Raw genomic sequence first — 15,747 nt, forward strand, 5'->3', positions numbered from 1 at the left:
GCAAACTCAGAAAGTGTATGTTAGGTTGAGTGGACAATGAGGTGTCTGAATGAAAGATCTCAGAGTGTTGTAATCGGTGGCAAAGTCTAGCTGGTGGCCTGTGGTTAACAGTGTCTCCCAGGAGTGAACAGGGGGCCCAGTCTTGTTCTTTTCATTCATCAGTGACGGATGAAGGGGCAGAGTCAGCTCAGCAAGTTTGCTGATGATACAAAACTGGGTGGAGTGGCTGGAGCACCAGAGGTGTGTGCTGCCATTCAGAAAGACTTGGACAGGTTGTTAAGTTGGGCAGAGAGGAACCTCATGAGGCTCAAAAAGGCAAGAGCAGGGTCCTGCACCTAGGGAAAAATAACCCCATGCACCAGTACAGGCTGAGGGTGAGCAATTGAAGAGCAGCTCTGTGGAGAAGGAACTGTGTGTCCTGGGGGACAATGGGTTGAATATGAGCTGGCAGCATGTCCTTGAAGACATACTTGGGGATCTGTAGGATCTGTATTTTAGATGCGGGAGGTGTATTTCAGATGTGGGAGGAAATTTATAGTATGTTTGTGTCCTCTCTTTAACTAAACAGTAGATCTGTTTTTGCCCAATTAGCTATAGATGTGTTTGCATTGTTAGTGGGTACATCCTAATCAGGTAAATACTTTCATTACCTAGGCATTTAAAAAAACAAAAGATTAAATAATCATCATCCATCCTCTTTAAGGAATTAAAATATTTACGAATTTTGAATATTATCAAAAGGAGAAATGTTAAAGGATGGGGCCCCTGTAGCCAAATGAAAAAACAGATGGGAAATTATATTTGCTTTATGAGAGACTGAAAAATATCTGCAAAATTATCAGCTAAATGACTTGTTTTACATCTCTACACAGACAAATGTATCTAATGTCTTCTCTCTTTAAAAACAAATAATCTTTTACAGTCTCAAATATGTTTCTTTTTAAAGTAAACCTGTGAGAAACATTCTGGCATAATCTGGTGAAGTAGAGAAGACTTTTGTAAATTTTCATATTAAGATGAGGTCAAATATAACCATGACCTTAAATTAGATTAAATATATATTTATAGTTATATTTACCAGATAGATGTCTCTCAAGTGGACAGGCTAACCATGTTATTTTACAAAGAATATCTCAAACAGCAGCTGACTATATGTTTCTCCTACAATAATTCTTCCAGGGTTAATATCACATAGTGAAAACAGAGTCTTCTCTCTTGAATAATGTTTTGTGGCCATAATATAGGAATATACTCAGTGTCAGAGTATGGAAAGTGTTATTAASATTAAAAATCCCACTGGCATCAATTCAGTTATGGGTCTGTAACAGGAAAGAAATGTTATTCTTCCCTGCTCTTTAGAGAAACGCCTGGAAAAATATCATAAATTGGCATGAAGGTTCACAAGCTTATAGTGAACTAAGATACAGTGCTTAACTGGACTAGAACCAGAGTTTTTCAGTGCCTCGTAAAGCTCTGCACGGTAAAGCATCAGATTGTGATCACAGCACTCTAACATCTGATTTGTATATTCTTAAGGTCACTGATATAAATTAATTTAGATCCCTGTGTGAAAGGACATTACTACAGCTTTCAAAGGTGCAGGGAATTTGATTCAAATGTATTCTTAATGGAAATGAAAGGAAGGAATTGAGAAGTCTGGAAGATGGTCAGTTGGATCTAGAACTTTTTACTGGTTKCATTGGAAATTTTTAGTTGTCCCGTGACCCGTAATTCTTATACCTGATGGGCTGTCTTTAATTTTATCTACCATACGAATGGGGTAGTCCAAATCCCTACGTCATTCAAAATGGAGGGCAGACTGTTACATCCTTTCATTCCAGTGCACCTGACTTTTTATCCAAGGAAAACTAGAGCTGGAAAGATTCAAAGAAAGAGTTCAATGCCATGTAATCAGGATTCAACTGCTGGACTGCTAGCTGCTAATTGCTTAAAGCTAACTGCTTTAAGATTAGAGATTTGGGAAATACTTGGAAATCCAACAATACAGATTTTGTTTAGATGATGCTTAATAAGCTATATACCATGAAATCTGTTCATTAACTGCCATGTTTTCCTTTACATATACATATATATTAAAAGTATAAGATTAGTTTATTGTAGCAATAATGTTTCTTTCTCTGAACCTATTTTTCTATGATGACTGCTTTCAATAATTTTTGACAAAATTTCTTGATGACAAAAAGTTATTTGTGTTGTGATAAACCACTTGTGTGGTTCTTTATCCTCTTCCTCAAATCAATTCCTTTATACAATTTATTCCTTTACTTCTTTTATACAGTTCCTTTGCAGAAATAATAAGGAAGTCCTAATGAAAATCAGCAAATTCTAACTAATAATAAAATTAGTAATGCAATTGGAACTTTCTGAGATATGTCTTGGATATATTACTGGATAAACATTTGAGAGCTGAAATGACTCTTACTCCCTAGATGTTCYGATATCTTCAGGATTTTGAATACCATACATTTTTGAAATTAATTCCATTCTTGATTATATTACGTTTGTATGAAAATTAAAATTTTATTTTCCTGGCCCTCAATGGGCTTCTTTTGCAGAATTTCAAATGGCAAATTAATTTAAGTGGTCAATGTTTAGCCAGGGTTTCAGAYAGACTCAATTTTATACTGCAGTGCTAGTTCAAAAAATGATCCTGTTTTCAATTTTAGGCTATCAAGTGCAAAACAATATCGTTTTCATTTTTTAAATCTATATGTATCATAATTTAGATCTAGATAGATCTAAATCTATCATAATTTCATTATTTAGATCTAGATAGATCTAAATCTATCATAATTTCATTTAGATTACCCATCTTTAACGTTGTTAAGAACTGTGATCATAGTTCTTGACTCTTGCTGAGCAGTTAAATTAATATGTTTGAACGTAAACCTGCACTTTCTCTGTTACTTTTGTTACTACTTTAGTTAATACTGCATGTCAAAGTATCAGACTTCCTGCATAAAAAGCAAAATGAAAAATCTGAATTTGGAATTTTGAAAGTAATATAATAACAATAAAGAGATATTTTGGATTTTACTACTTAACAGAACTGTGTCTGCCCACGTCTACCTCTGGATGTTATTATACCCTTAATAAAAATACTCCCTTTAAAGGTGCAGGAGTGCTACCCCTTTCAGGGGAAGGTTAGTACCAAGTGGTGAGTTAGAACAGTCCCAGACAGTGTGAATGTCATAACAGAAGAAGGGCCAAAGAGAACTTCAAAGAGAAAAAGGCCCCTCAGACTCCTGCTTTGTACATGTCAGCATATTCCCCAGTTAAAATAATGTGGTTCTGAGGGGATTCAGTTTTGTTTGAGTAATAAGTATATATGAAGGTTAATCTTCTCTCTCTTGGTTTGAATTTTAGCTCATTTACGAGTAATTATTTATAAGTAGTAAATAATTTATGCATATAAAACAAAATCAAGATTTATCTAAAGTGTTATACGTTTGCCAATCAAGATTAAACTGAAGTGATTTTTTTGTTATAAAACACCTTTTTTTGTGCAAATTTCCAAAWAATAATAAATTTTGATTTGTCCTGTTTCTAAGCATTTTTAGGCTAATGATATACTGTGGTAGTATTGACCCCATTTTAAAAGTAATTATGAAACAAAAGACTGGATAACAGCCTAAAGAATTTCTGTGGATATTCTGAGGGAAAAATAAGATATAATCTAAGGATGTTGTTTGGAGAATGTCAGTGACATTTAATCAAGACAATTTAGAGAGAAGTGTTATGTATCTTTGAGTTACAAGCAATGTTTCATTAACTGTGGAAATTAATTGTGGAAAGTAAATATTCTCTGCCAATAAAATTGCAAATATGTACATTACTGAAAAAAAAAGATCAACAATTCCTATGCAATATTGCAATATTTTTGTCCTTATTTATACATCATTTATTTGATGTTTTATGCAGTGTTCCAGAATGATCTGGAAGATTTAATTACATGTATAATTGAGGAAGATAGGATATAAATAGTTCTTTAAAAACTGCCAAAGACATAACTTTAATATTTTAACATTTAATAACTTTAAGTGCATCAGCAATATTATATATTTTTAAATTTATTTATTTTTAAGCATGTTTTGAGGAGGCTTTTTCTAGAAACAGTTTTATAAAATAGTTAAATTAAGAAAAAAATTGAGTAAATGTGTCCCTAATCACCTGCTAAGGTTTTGACAATTTAGCATTAGTCAGAAGAAAAGAGGTTTATTCTGTTATCCACATAGTATTTCACAAATACTAGCCTCTCACATTCCTCGTCAATAGACAATAATGAGAAAGTAAGTATATTCAATAGTGCTAACTTTAGTGAATATTCAGCCAGAAATACATACTAAAATATATATATAAATATATAAATCTTTATATAAAATAAAAAATATTTTTCTTTAAAAAATTGCAGAACATATCTATAATCTGCTTGATTATTTTCATAGCAGTGGGATTCCTACATGGGTACATAATTAATTCAGATGGACATTATAATTAATTATGATTAATGTTATTATAATAAGTACCACAGGACSTAATCATATTATGTCACTTCTTATGATAATACCTTGCCATCATTTTGTATCACAGTGATGTTTCAGTAGATTTGCATGACTGTAAGGCCAACCATACTAATATTATAGTTTCCTGTGATTAATGTGAACACCAGAGAAAGCTGATGGCAATTAGTTGTTCATAAAGTGTCATTAAATACAATATTTAAGTTCATTTAAGCTCAGTATTAAGTGTATTTTAAATTTGAAGCATAGTAAAWGACTTCTATCAATCAATATAAAGTATTTAATGGGATGTGGAAGTCTGCTGTATGCTAAAAAGTTTTTTTGTGATTGCTGTCTCCGTAGATCTTGGTGGAGGGTACCATAGGAGATGGTTTCACTGGAGACATAGGAATTGATGACTTGTCCTTCCTATCGTGTAGCCTTTACAACGGTGAGTGAGAAGAAAATAAAGTTGGGTATATATCTCTTAGCAGTGAGCTCATTCTTCACTATCATTTGTGCATAGAAAAACAAAAACTGGAAAAACAAACCAGATCAAACTGTGAATCTTGTCAAACAGTGAAATCAGAACTTGTTTTCTGAATTCCCAGACCCCCTTATTCACTCTCTTCCTTGCATGCTCTGGAAAGGCAACGGCATAAAGCAGTTTCTGTTGTGCATGTAAGATCCAAAAGAAACATCAGTAATTTGAGATCTCTTTGGGATCTCAGTGACTGATGATGTTTTTTTCCTTTTTTTTTTTTTTTTTTTTTTTAAGAAAATCAGTTTGAAAGAGCCTTCCTCCTCTCCCCCAGTATTTCTAAATGTTTTTGCAGTGACAATTGCTCTCACATATCAGTACACAAACAATTCAAATGATAGAGCAACGTATCCTCTGAAGTCATTACTACCTAATATGGTAAAATGCCTAAAGAACTGTAAAATACTATGCTCACAAACAAGTGTGCTCCAAGACACCAAATGATTCAGAACCTGTCATGTTTCATCATGGAAGTGATTTTAAGAGGACTATTGTTAGCTGCAGCAGACATAATGTTATATATGGTTGGACAGATTATGTACAGTCCTATGAGAGCTGCAGAAGAGCAAGCATAATTTAAAACAAAATTTTACTTTCTGGAAATAAGTATCTCAGCATTAGATCGAAAACATCCTAGTGAACATACATTTTGTTTCTGCTATTCCAAAAACTTCCCACAGATTGAACCAGTTCTATTAGGAAAATCAAATGCATGTGGCATGTTTCTTTTGTAGATAATTTTTATCCTATTTTGGCAAGTTTACATATTATATAGCATTATTTACAGCTTTTCGAATATAAACTCTAGCTCAAAACAAATTTGGTGAATGCAGTTAGTGTAAAATGTTGGTAGTGGAGGCATAAAATCTTAGAAGGATAACTTAAAATCCTTCCTCCTCCTAAGACAAGAACTAAAAAAAAATGCAAAGCACAGAATGTCAAAGTTCATAAGTAAGAAAAGAGAAGGTTATTTTTGTTAAAGATGAAAGTCTTCAAGGTTAAAGATAGATAAACTGAATAGGAAATATATTTTTTGTGTTCTGTATATTTTTTTTAAGTCTTTTAGTATTAAGAGTAATTTATAAAACATTTCAAGCTCCTACTGCCTCTATTTTACTACCTCTGCTTCCTCCACAAAATAAAAATCCCAACCAATGATAAAAGAGTTAAGGAGTCTGTGGGAATAGCCTGCAAAACAGATGACAGGAATAGTGTATTCTACTGGATTTAGGATGAGCTGGATCATGAACATGAAGGTGGCCTCTTATGTCTCATCTCTGCAACCTAGAATTAAGCACTGCTTGACTAGCTAGAATTGTTCCACTTTGAATAATAGATACTGAACAAGAAGAGATTGGCTGGATCACATGGTAGTAAAGTCACATATATCTAATTTTAAAGATGTAGAAACTTGTGCGTCTTTTTTTTTCAGTATATCACATGAATGCCCTAACTACAGGCTATACAATGGTGCTTGCTCTGGCCAAAGTGCCTTSTTGTAAGTTGGACAAAATGGGTTATTTCCAGAGGGGAAAAAAAAGGAGTTGATTCTGTCCATAGTACTTACAGCACTTCAGAATTTTATCTCCTGGAGAATATATAGCCTGTGCTGTGAAACCACTCTGGAAATTTCTTTTCTCCCAGTGTTTCCTTCCCCAATTTATACCCATCCTGGATCTAGGAACGTTTCACTAAAAATGGTCAGAGGARGAATCAATAAATCTAAATTTTTGAATGATAAATACTGTATTTAAAAACTTATAAACAATAATGTCACTGCAATTACTATAAGTTTTATATACATTTATTATATAATTATTCTTTCAGAAAATACCTCCTCCTAGATCTTTTGTTTGACTCTTAGGATATTATTAGTGTATCATTTGTTTTATATAAAATGGCTGTTACCTTCCAAGACAGAGATATGGTCCTGGTACCGGRGAATTTGCAATCAGTCTTAGTGCTCCAGGTCTTAATATAAAAATTCCTCACTGATTCCACACTGGTCCAGACACATTTTATATCAAATGCTATGCATACTCTTTTTAATTAACTCAGGTACATTACTTAGGTGTATTGCAGAGCTAATCATTTCATTAGAGATTAAATTTTAAAAGGGGCTTGTATAATAAAAAGACCTTTTATGAACAGTGATAGCAAGGTTTTTCAAGGAATCAGGGCTAGCCTGCAGAAAGATGCACAGGAAAAAAGGAGAAAAAGGTAATAGATTAGAAAAAGAGATGTGACGATCTTAAATGAAACAGAAAGAATGTGGTAGAACAAGATAATGACCTCTTTTTAATAAAAGAAAAAATCAGCAATGAAATGAGACTATAAAAATGATGCATAGTAATTTCTAGTCAGTTGCAGTAACCAATGTCTTGAAATAATTTAACTGAGCCTCTTGCAAATTGTCTAGTCATTCTAGTCATTTCATAAAGCTAACAAAAAAGAAACTGGTAAAACAATAAAAAATCCCTGTGAAGATCAGCTATCATTATTTATATGATAATGGATTTTTTCAAGTGTTGCGAAAATGATGGTAGACTAGCATGTTCAAACTGGTACCTTCCACTTGGGAAACTCAGTTACGCCGAGTTCAAATCAGTTCTTTCTGGTGACATTCAAGACATTCTACTTGACCTTGCAGCCATATTTCCAGTAAAACTAGGCACAGAAACTGGCTTGGAGACAAACTCTTAGAAAACTAGGCTCATATAATTCTGTAGGTCACTGTTTATTTTCTGTTTTTAAGGAAACTTGCCACCAATCTCTACAACTCCAGCCGGAACTTCAGTTCCTGTCACACTCCCTGTGAACAACTGCACAGAGGAGGAGTTTGTCTGTAGAGGCTCTGGCAATTGTATCCACATGACCAAGAAGTGTGACTTCAGGCCTGACTGCTCTGATAAGTCCGATGAAGCGTCTTGTGGTGAGTGAACTGAATCTCTTATATCTTATTTGTGGATATGAAACATACTGCACTAACTATATTTTCACTTCTCATTTGGTATTAGCACCGAGGTGTTGTTTTTAATATGATTTTGCTCCCCTGGAAGTAGCATTCTGTTTATAGTAGGGGAATCTGAGATGTTCTTCATTTTCTGCCTTCAAATGACAGACCTCATTTTATATTCCATTTCACCTTAACTCCTGCAATAGAAAAAAATCTTTCATCTCTCAGTGATTGGTAGCTATACCTAACAATTTATAAAAGTAAACATAGTTTCTCAAGTTAAAAAACACATTTACATTTTTCAGRTGTTCATTAGTCCCAAATGGAAATGAGAATAACTGTAGTCATGGTGGGGCACTTAGGTTCATTTCCTACTGCAATGAGGTACTGAGAGTATTTTTTATAGAAGGGAATCATGAAAATCAGCTACAGACATAACGATGCTTTTGTCGTCATCTTTTTGTTCCTTTGACAGGACTGATTTTGCTTTGAGGACTATGTTTAACTATCTATAGAGGATCCTAGGGTTAGGTTTCTAGTTTCCTGAGAGAAAATCCCAGTTGTCTCCCTATGGCAAAAGCATGCAGCATGGCATGTGCTACAAGCAATTTAGTGAGTTCCAGCCTATAAATTGCTAAGAAATCTGAAAATTAAATAAGAAAGTTGGAATTAGGCCACATTTTGAAGATATCTAAGAGATTTCTTAATTGCTTCTAAGTCACCGAATTTCACACTACAACTTTTAAGCTGAAGAGCTGAAGCAGTTACTGACCTTTTTTTTTGCCTGAAAACACAATGCTTGAAATTACTGCTGTTCAGAAGCTGATTAATGAGGGGACAGACATTTGTCAATGCAGTGCAAGCTAAACCACTCTCACTATGACCAAAACTCTACATTGATTATACATTGTGAAGGGAACACCAATTTCTCTCCAGGCTGAGGACTCGACCAGGCAGCAGGGAGTCTAATGTTACTTTTCTTATTTCTTTCATGGRAAGAAATATGGAAGAAATGAGGCTGATTTATAAATATTAATGGATAGTTCCCTGTAGTGTGAATAAATACCAGCCATTGAAAACCTATATTGAACAATAAACGGAGAGTCCTTTCGRGAGAATATTTTTTCTCCTCAGAAATCGTCAATGTCTTATAAAGCATCCTTTCCTTCTGAAACTACCATGGAGAATACACCTTTAGGTACTCGGTCTGTCTGGAGTCTACAATCACTACAGCAATGATGGCAATTTATCACTAGAATGACAGTACTTGGATAAGAGCTTAGTRTGTTCCTATTGAGAACAGAAATACGTTCTCAGGAGGTGGTTATCCTTTCTCAGTGACATTTAAAATGTTATTTATAAAACAAGTATAAAAAAAAAAGGTAAAAACACTTAATACTATGTCAGCCATTAATGTCAGAAAGCGTCACAAATCTTTGTGTGGATAACTAGTCTGATCACACTGGTTGAGGTTTGCTTCTTTACTAAGAATTTAAAAGCTATAAATCAAAACTGCTTTGACATCCCCTCCTTCCTTAATCTCCCATCTGTGGCCTCCAGGAGAAGAAATACAGGCCATATTCTACTAACACAGTATAATTTACTCATGCAGAAATTACCTATGCTGTGCTAGCTTTTGAGATTCATGGTTTAGAAATAGACTTGTTTGTCTGCATCATTCTCACAGCAGTCACTTTGACTTCTATATAAAAATGCATTCTAATGTTCTAGAAAGTGACAGGAGTCATTCTGGATCACAGAGGCCAAGTCAGAGTTTCTGTGAAGGAGTCAAGAAAGCATTCTTGAGAATAAATATTTATTAGGCAGCAGAAATACYTATTTTTTAATATCCTTGCAGAGAACATACATTGCAAAGGAGAGAAATTAGTAAGCTCATTTTTATCGTCCAGTTACTCAGTAAGCAAAATCTGAGGCATAGSGTACTGTTTATTTATTAATAATTCACTGCTCAGCAACAATGTTAAATAGCTGCATTATGATGTAGCTTTCAGGTATTTTGAGGACTGCTTGAAACACATATAGTTATATATAAATATATATAATATATATGTGTGTGTGTGTGTATACATATATATTTCTCTATATTTAGTATTTCTGTCAGGAAGTGTCATGGATTGTAATGTACGATGAATTGCTAACATTGTAAGACTGTAGAATTGGAAAAAGAATTGTGCAGTAGCTTTCAGATTCAGAGCTGATATATTTTATATGGCATTTCAATGTATTTCACATGACACATAATTAGAATATCTGAAACCTGGTAGCTGTGTATTTTGATAGATACCAAAGATTAAAATACTTGCTATATACTCAAAGATAGAATCTGCCTCTTAAGTAAGAAGATAGAGAGCACTATTGATATATTAACTGTAAAGGAAATAATATGCATATTACTATTTTTATTGCCATGTTGTTTCTTTTTTCATAACATCAATTGCTTATTCTATTTTTTTATAAAAAATAAGTATTAATTGTTCATCTCTAAAGCAATGGAAATGTGCAATTTTGAAGATAAATCCCTATGTGGATGGTATCAGACAGCCTTAGAAGAGACGTCAGAAACTGATTCCATCCATTCCAGAAATATTTTCAAGTGGGGACTTGGAAGAGGAGCAAATCTCTTCCCTGGGCAAGAAAAACACAGCCCATCAATTGATCATACTACGTAAGTAAAAATCTTCAGTTATCTTTCTTGGACAGCCTAGGTTTAGCCTAGGTTTAGCCTAGCCTAGGTTTAGCCACGTACGAATTGTCACTGCGAAAATCTCAGCTCATTTCACAGTATAGAAGCAGTTTACTGATTTATTAATTACATGTAATTAACTGATAATCGGTGGCCTAAATGTGCAGGATCAGTATCAGCTGTACAACAGATAAATAAAAGTATGAGGAACTTACAGAATTTTAATAAAGTACAAATTTCAAAACAGCCTTCTGTAAAAAAATCCCCCAAAGCTCTTATACCGTCTGCCTCCAAGTGTGCAGATCCGCTCCCAGAGGATGAGTAGGATGCATGCACATTCCTGGTACCCTTTGTGACTGTGAGTTTTGCACATTCCTCCTGTGTGGAGGAGTAGTTGCTCTTGATGTATATAATGCTCCTACCTACAGTCTGCTAGGCCATGAGAAGACACTCCTTCTTGTAACCTTAAACCCATGCTGTCAGCCCACATGCGTGCTGCTCACAGCACCCAGTGGGGAGGATGCGCTGTGTGGTCTGTGCAGTGGTTTCAGTGCCAACGAGGTGGCTTCTGGACTGCCTAAACTAGGTTTGACTGCTGCTGTTTCCAATCCAACATCCATTCCCATTATTCTGAATTTTCATGCATGTTTTATACTTCTATTCAAGCTGTTTTTTGTTGCTTGTTTGTTTGTCTGTTTGTTTTAACTATCTTTGTAATTCTGTGTTTCTGCTGATGGTCATCATCACTATTAGCATAATCAGTTTTGGACAAATGCCCTTTCAGGCACTTCCATTCATACTCACAGTGTTCACTCCCTTTCTTCTTAGCTATTGTTATCTGGGCTATTTTGCCAAAGTTGAATTACCCTCACAAAAGGCCTTGTAAATTCTGCTATTAATTAATAATTAACTGAGTACAGATCTGAAACAACTCCGATTAGAATTTAATATAGTTTAGTAGATACTTGACTTTTTTTCTGATAAATTCTGTCACTTCATATCTCTGCCTTACCAAGTCTTTCACAGTATTGCTTTTCTGTCTCARGTATTACTATTTCTAACAGCAACAGCAACAGCAACAACAACAAAAAGTCTTTTCTATAGTCTTTTATGAACAAAAAGCAACTTAGTATAAGCTTCTTCTGTAAGTGGCTGTTAAATACAGACTGATTTGTACAAGTACTTCATTGAAGTATTAACAATCACAGATAATAGAACACTTTACTCTTCAGCCTGGTAAATATCTGTGGTGAAAATAAGTAGCAAGACCATAGCTGTTAGACATTTGATACTAATCAAAAAATGTAGGTACTGATGAGTTTTCTGCAGTTAAATGCAATTTTATATTGTGCTGTAATGCAGAAAATGATTAATTAAAAGTAATGCCCATCATGATTAGAAGCTACAGTGGTTTTTTACCTCAGACCTGGTCACRTGAGAAGGAGATTCACTCCTATTGTTTCTTTTTGCCTTCAGCCTCAGAGGATCTGTAGAGATATGACAGAATGCTAATAAGGTTTGGCAGGTTCAGAGGAGCAACAGAAAAGCCATGAACTAATCTCAGCTCTCTTGTTAGTCAGAAGTCATCAGACCGCATTATCCAATAGAGAAAATCCAACTAAGAGTCACTAATTTTTGTGTTATGATCAAAACATGGAATCTTTCATCTCACATACCATTTGCTTTGTGTGGTGTTTGGTATACTACAACACTTTTAAGTCTTACCAATACATCTTGAGAGAAGCATCTAAGAACAATGACACTGACAGAATAAAGCAAAGAAGGACAAGGGCTCTATTGCTCTATTGTTAAACTATAATGGTTTTTACTTGCTTGCATCTAAGTTTATTAGGCTTTAGTTTTGGGAATCAGCCATTCTGTGGTTCTTTTCTTTTTAGRTAGACTCAAACCAAGGAGACAGTTTCTGTAGTTAAAGGGACCCATGCTGTATATGCTTTTAAAGACATACGTTTACAGAAATCAATGTTACAGTTATTATCTGCTTCCAAAATGTTATTCTGTTGAGCTGGTGTGACAATGAACATAGGATTCAAAATATTCAATCAGATTTATGATTCAGTCAGCATTGTGCATTTTCCTCTCTCACTGTATGTTGTGTATCAGTGTTGCAGTTCAGGTGTGATCATTGCTGGCTTGGATACATTTCCTCCAGCTGTTTTAGTAACCTGGGAGTCCAGTTGCTGTAGTATGGCAGAGCACACAAAATGGTCCCARGGTGCTAAGCCAAGACTTGGGTGGTCACAGCTTGCATTCTGCAATGATTTTACCATGCCACTAACTGACCTAAAGCTCAATATCTACACAAGTAGAAAGACATTTTATAGTCTGTTCTCCAAGTCTGTGTAACCCTTTGCATTCTTTTCCCCATTGTTTAATACTAACAAGTGCATCTACAAAGGTTAAGACTCATTTATGAAATTCTGATTTCTGCTATAAAGCACTGTTCAGAAATTCCTTTGCAAAGCTTAGATGTGCTTTTTGTTTAAAATTTTTATTCTATCAAGAGATTTCAGCTTCTTTTGACCTTTTATCAAAGGAGACATTAACAATACACAGTGCAATAAAATTTTTATACARCTTTTTTTTTTTTTCCTCTCTTGAATTTCTTTTAAGAAATTCCATGAACAAGTCTTGTGTAGTCAGAACCTCTACWTTGTAGGGCTTGGTACAGCTTAAATATGTTTACATAGTATGGAATTATTTTAAGGACTAATGAGTATTAATAAAAAACTATCTTCCAACAAAAATAAACAATAGTAGTTTATAAGAAGAAATTTCTTCCTGAAAGCACAAACTGAAACTCAATGCAATATACCACAGAAAGTGTTAACTATGAGTTCTTTATCATTTCATATGGCTGGGTGCCTGAGGAGTTAGATATATTCCACCATAGTATATATAAGGGTTTTTTTTATAAGTAAAAATAGCTTGGAGACACTGTGAAATTAATGGCAATGCATTTAAAATGAGTCTTTTAGAGATGAAGAGTGAAAATGATACCTGTGAGTACTATAGAAAGTTACATTTAAACATAAGTGGAGGAAAAGCATGAGCTTTATGTAGTGCTTCTATACTCCATAGATCTTCCTCAAAAGTATTATTTCTTTAGACAAGTGTGTGTGTGTGTATCTATCTATCTCACTTGAGAAACTTATTTGCAGTGAAGTGAAAGACATAGGCTCCACTCCAAATAAAGTCTCATAGATTCCATAGCTTTCTCTAAGAAGGTGTTTATAGTACTCTCCAAGAAAATGGAAAATGAAAGGAAAGGGCTATTTTATCTCTGTCAAGAGAGTTTTTTTTTAGTGTATTCTAGTGTGTGTGTATATAGAGAGAGATATATATGAATCACAGGCTCCATCCTGTTTTATGTTTATATGCATTCAGTTCTTCCGATTCTTTTTGAACTGAACTGGTATACACCGATCAGAATAAATACTTGAGTGCATCTAGAGAAATAAGGTAATAAAAGCTTGAATTGCGCTGAGTGGATCACTCTGAATATGCTCCTGCCTGGGGAGCATCACCTACCATAAAGACAATTATAGGGATAAGGAATTGTATTCTTTAATATCATTACTGTCCAAAGCTGGCCTACAAATCTAATATATGTTATTGATAGTATCAGCTGTTGGGCAAGTTGATCTAAAATCAATAGTCCTGAGTCCATATTTCCGGTTTTCAGGTCTCTATATTTCAGGTTTGTTCATTGCCTTCAAGCTACAAAAAGACCTGTGTCTGTTCTCATTTTGTCTTATTTTGGAAACCATCAATTAAGTCAGCYATTTGAGCAAGAGTCCTAAGTAACTACCATATTGAAAATAAAGATTGCACTGAAAGTTAGAGTTGCTGATCTGAAATAGGTGGAATTATCAGCCAGACATGTTTCTTTAACATTATTAGGTGTGTGCATGTGCATCTGTGTTTTCTACATTTACACAACAGTAATTCCTATATGCATAGCTTTTCTTAAAATTTATCACTTATTTCTGATTGTTCCCTGAAGTAGTTTTATTTGCAGATACTGAGGATGATCATTGGATTCTGTGGTCCTGTATATCAGTCCAAAATAACCATATGCAACCATAACAGATTTATTTATTAACTTAATAAATCCTACTTTAAATTCACTTTCTGAGAATACCTTGTATTTCTCCTGGTTACTTCTCATAAATAAAGTGAGGATTATTTGTAGTTGCAGTATGCTGAGAAGAACCCCACCATGATATACTTCTGTTCTTTCCCTTTAGAACTGGAACCATAAATTCATCTATGAATATCAGGTGATTCCACATGCATTTACAAAAACATAAGCCATCTTCAGTGATGAAGTTGGGAGTATTATCAGACTTTGGGTTCATATTATATTTTGGCTTGTCCTCATCTGTTTGTGAATGTCTGCTCTGTTTTTAGTGTCAAGGTTCAGATGAAAGGATRTGGAAAAAAAATCTACAAGCATGTATAGCCATCAGAGTAATTTAGCTAAAACACAGTACAATCTCTGAAACAAAATATTGATAAAGAAAGCACATTGAAGACACTGAAAACTGTGCTTCTTATTTTATTTTTTTTGGTAAATTTCTGCACTGCTTGTTTAACAAAGCTGAAGGAAATATTGCAATACCTATTTTGTAAAAAAAAACAGGTAAAAAATTTGATGGAAATGCAATTCCAAGTTATGCAGAATTGAGAAATAAATGTATTCCTATTACTTGTTTGCCTAGCTTTTATATATATATATATAAAGTATATATATATATATATAATATATATATGTGTGTGTGTGTATATATATATATCTTATATAGAGAGATATGAAGAACTAATTACTTGCAAGTGAAAGCTAATAATCAAAAATTACTTGTAGGATGATATCAGATAATTGGTCCATTCATTTTAAGTAATTGTAACTCAATTAAAATTGTTTTTACAGAGAAAAATAGAACTTAATGRATTTTTAAACTCTGTATATTCTCATGCAAAACAACAGAATTCATCCATAATG

At 33.9% G+C, this 15,747-nt stretch overlaps 1 protein-coding gene across 1 annotated transcript in view; it reads left to right on the forward strand.

Moving 5' to 3' along the window:
- The window catches only part of MALRD1 (MAM and LDL receptor class A domain containing 1), a 224,639-nt gene that overhangs the window by 68,325 nt on the left and 140,567 nt on the right, over positions 1-15,747 (forward strand). The window contains exons 18-20 of the mRNA XM_026039361.1: positions 4,884-4,971; positions 7,817-7,993; positions 10,526-10,703. Of these exons, the coding sequence (XP_025895146.1) occupies positions 4,884-4,971; positions 7,817-7,993; positions 10,526-10,703 (443 nt within the window). The remainder of the gene's footprint in view (positions 1-4,883; positions 4,972-7,816; positions 7,994-10,525; positions 10,704-15,747) is intronic.

Source organism: Nothoprocta perdicaria, unplaced genomic scaffold (assembly GCF_003342845.1).
Source record: "Nothoprocta perdicaria isolate Ctin4 unplaced genomic scaffold, notPer1 scaffold_23, whole genome shotgun sequence".
Lineage (NCBI taxonomy): Eukaryota > Metazoa > Chordata > Aves > Tinamiformes > Tinamidae > Nothoprocta > Nothoprocta perdicaria.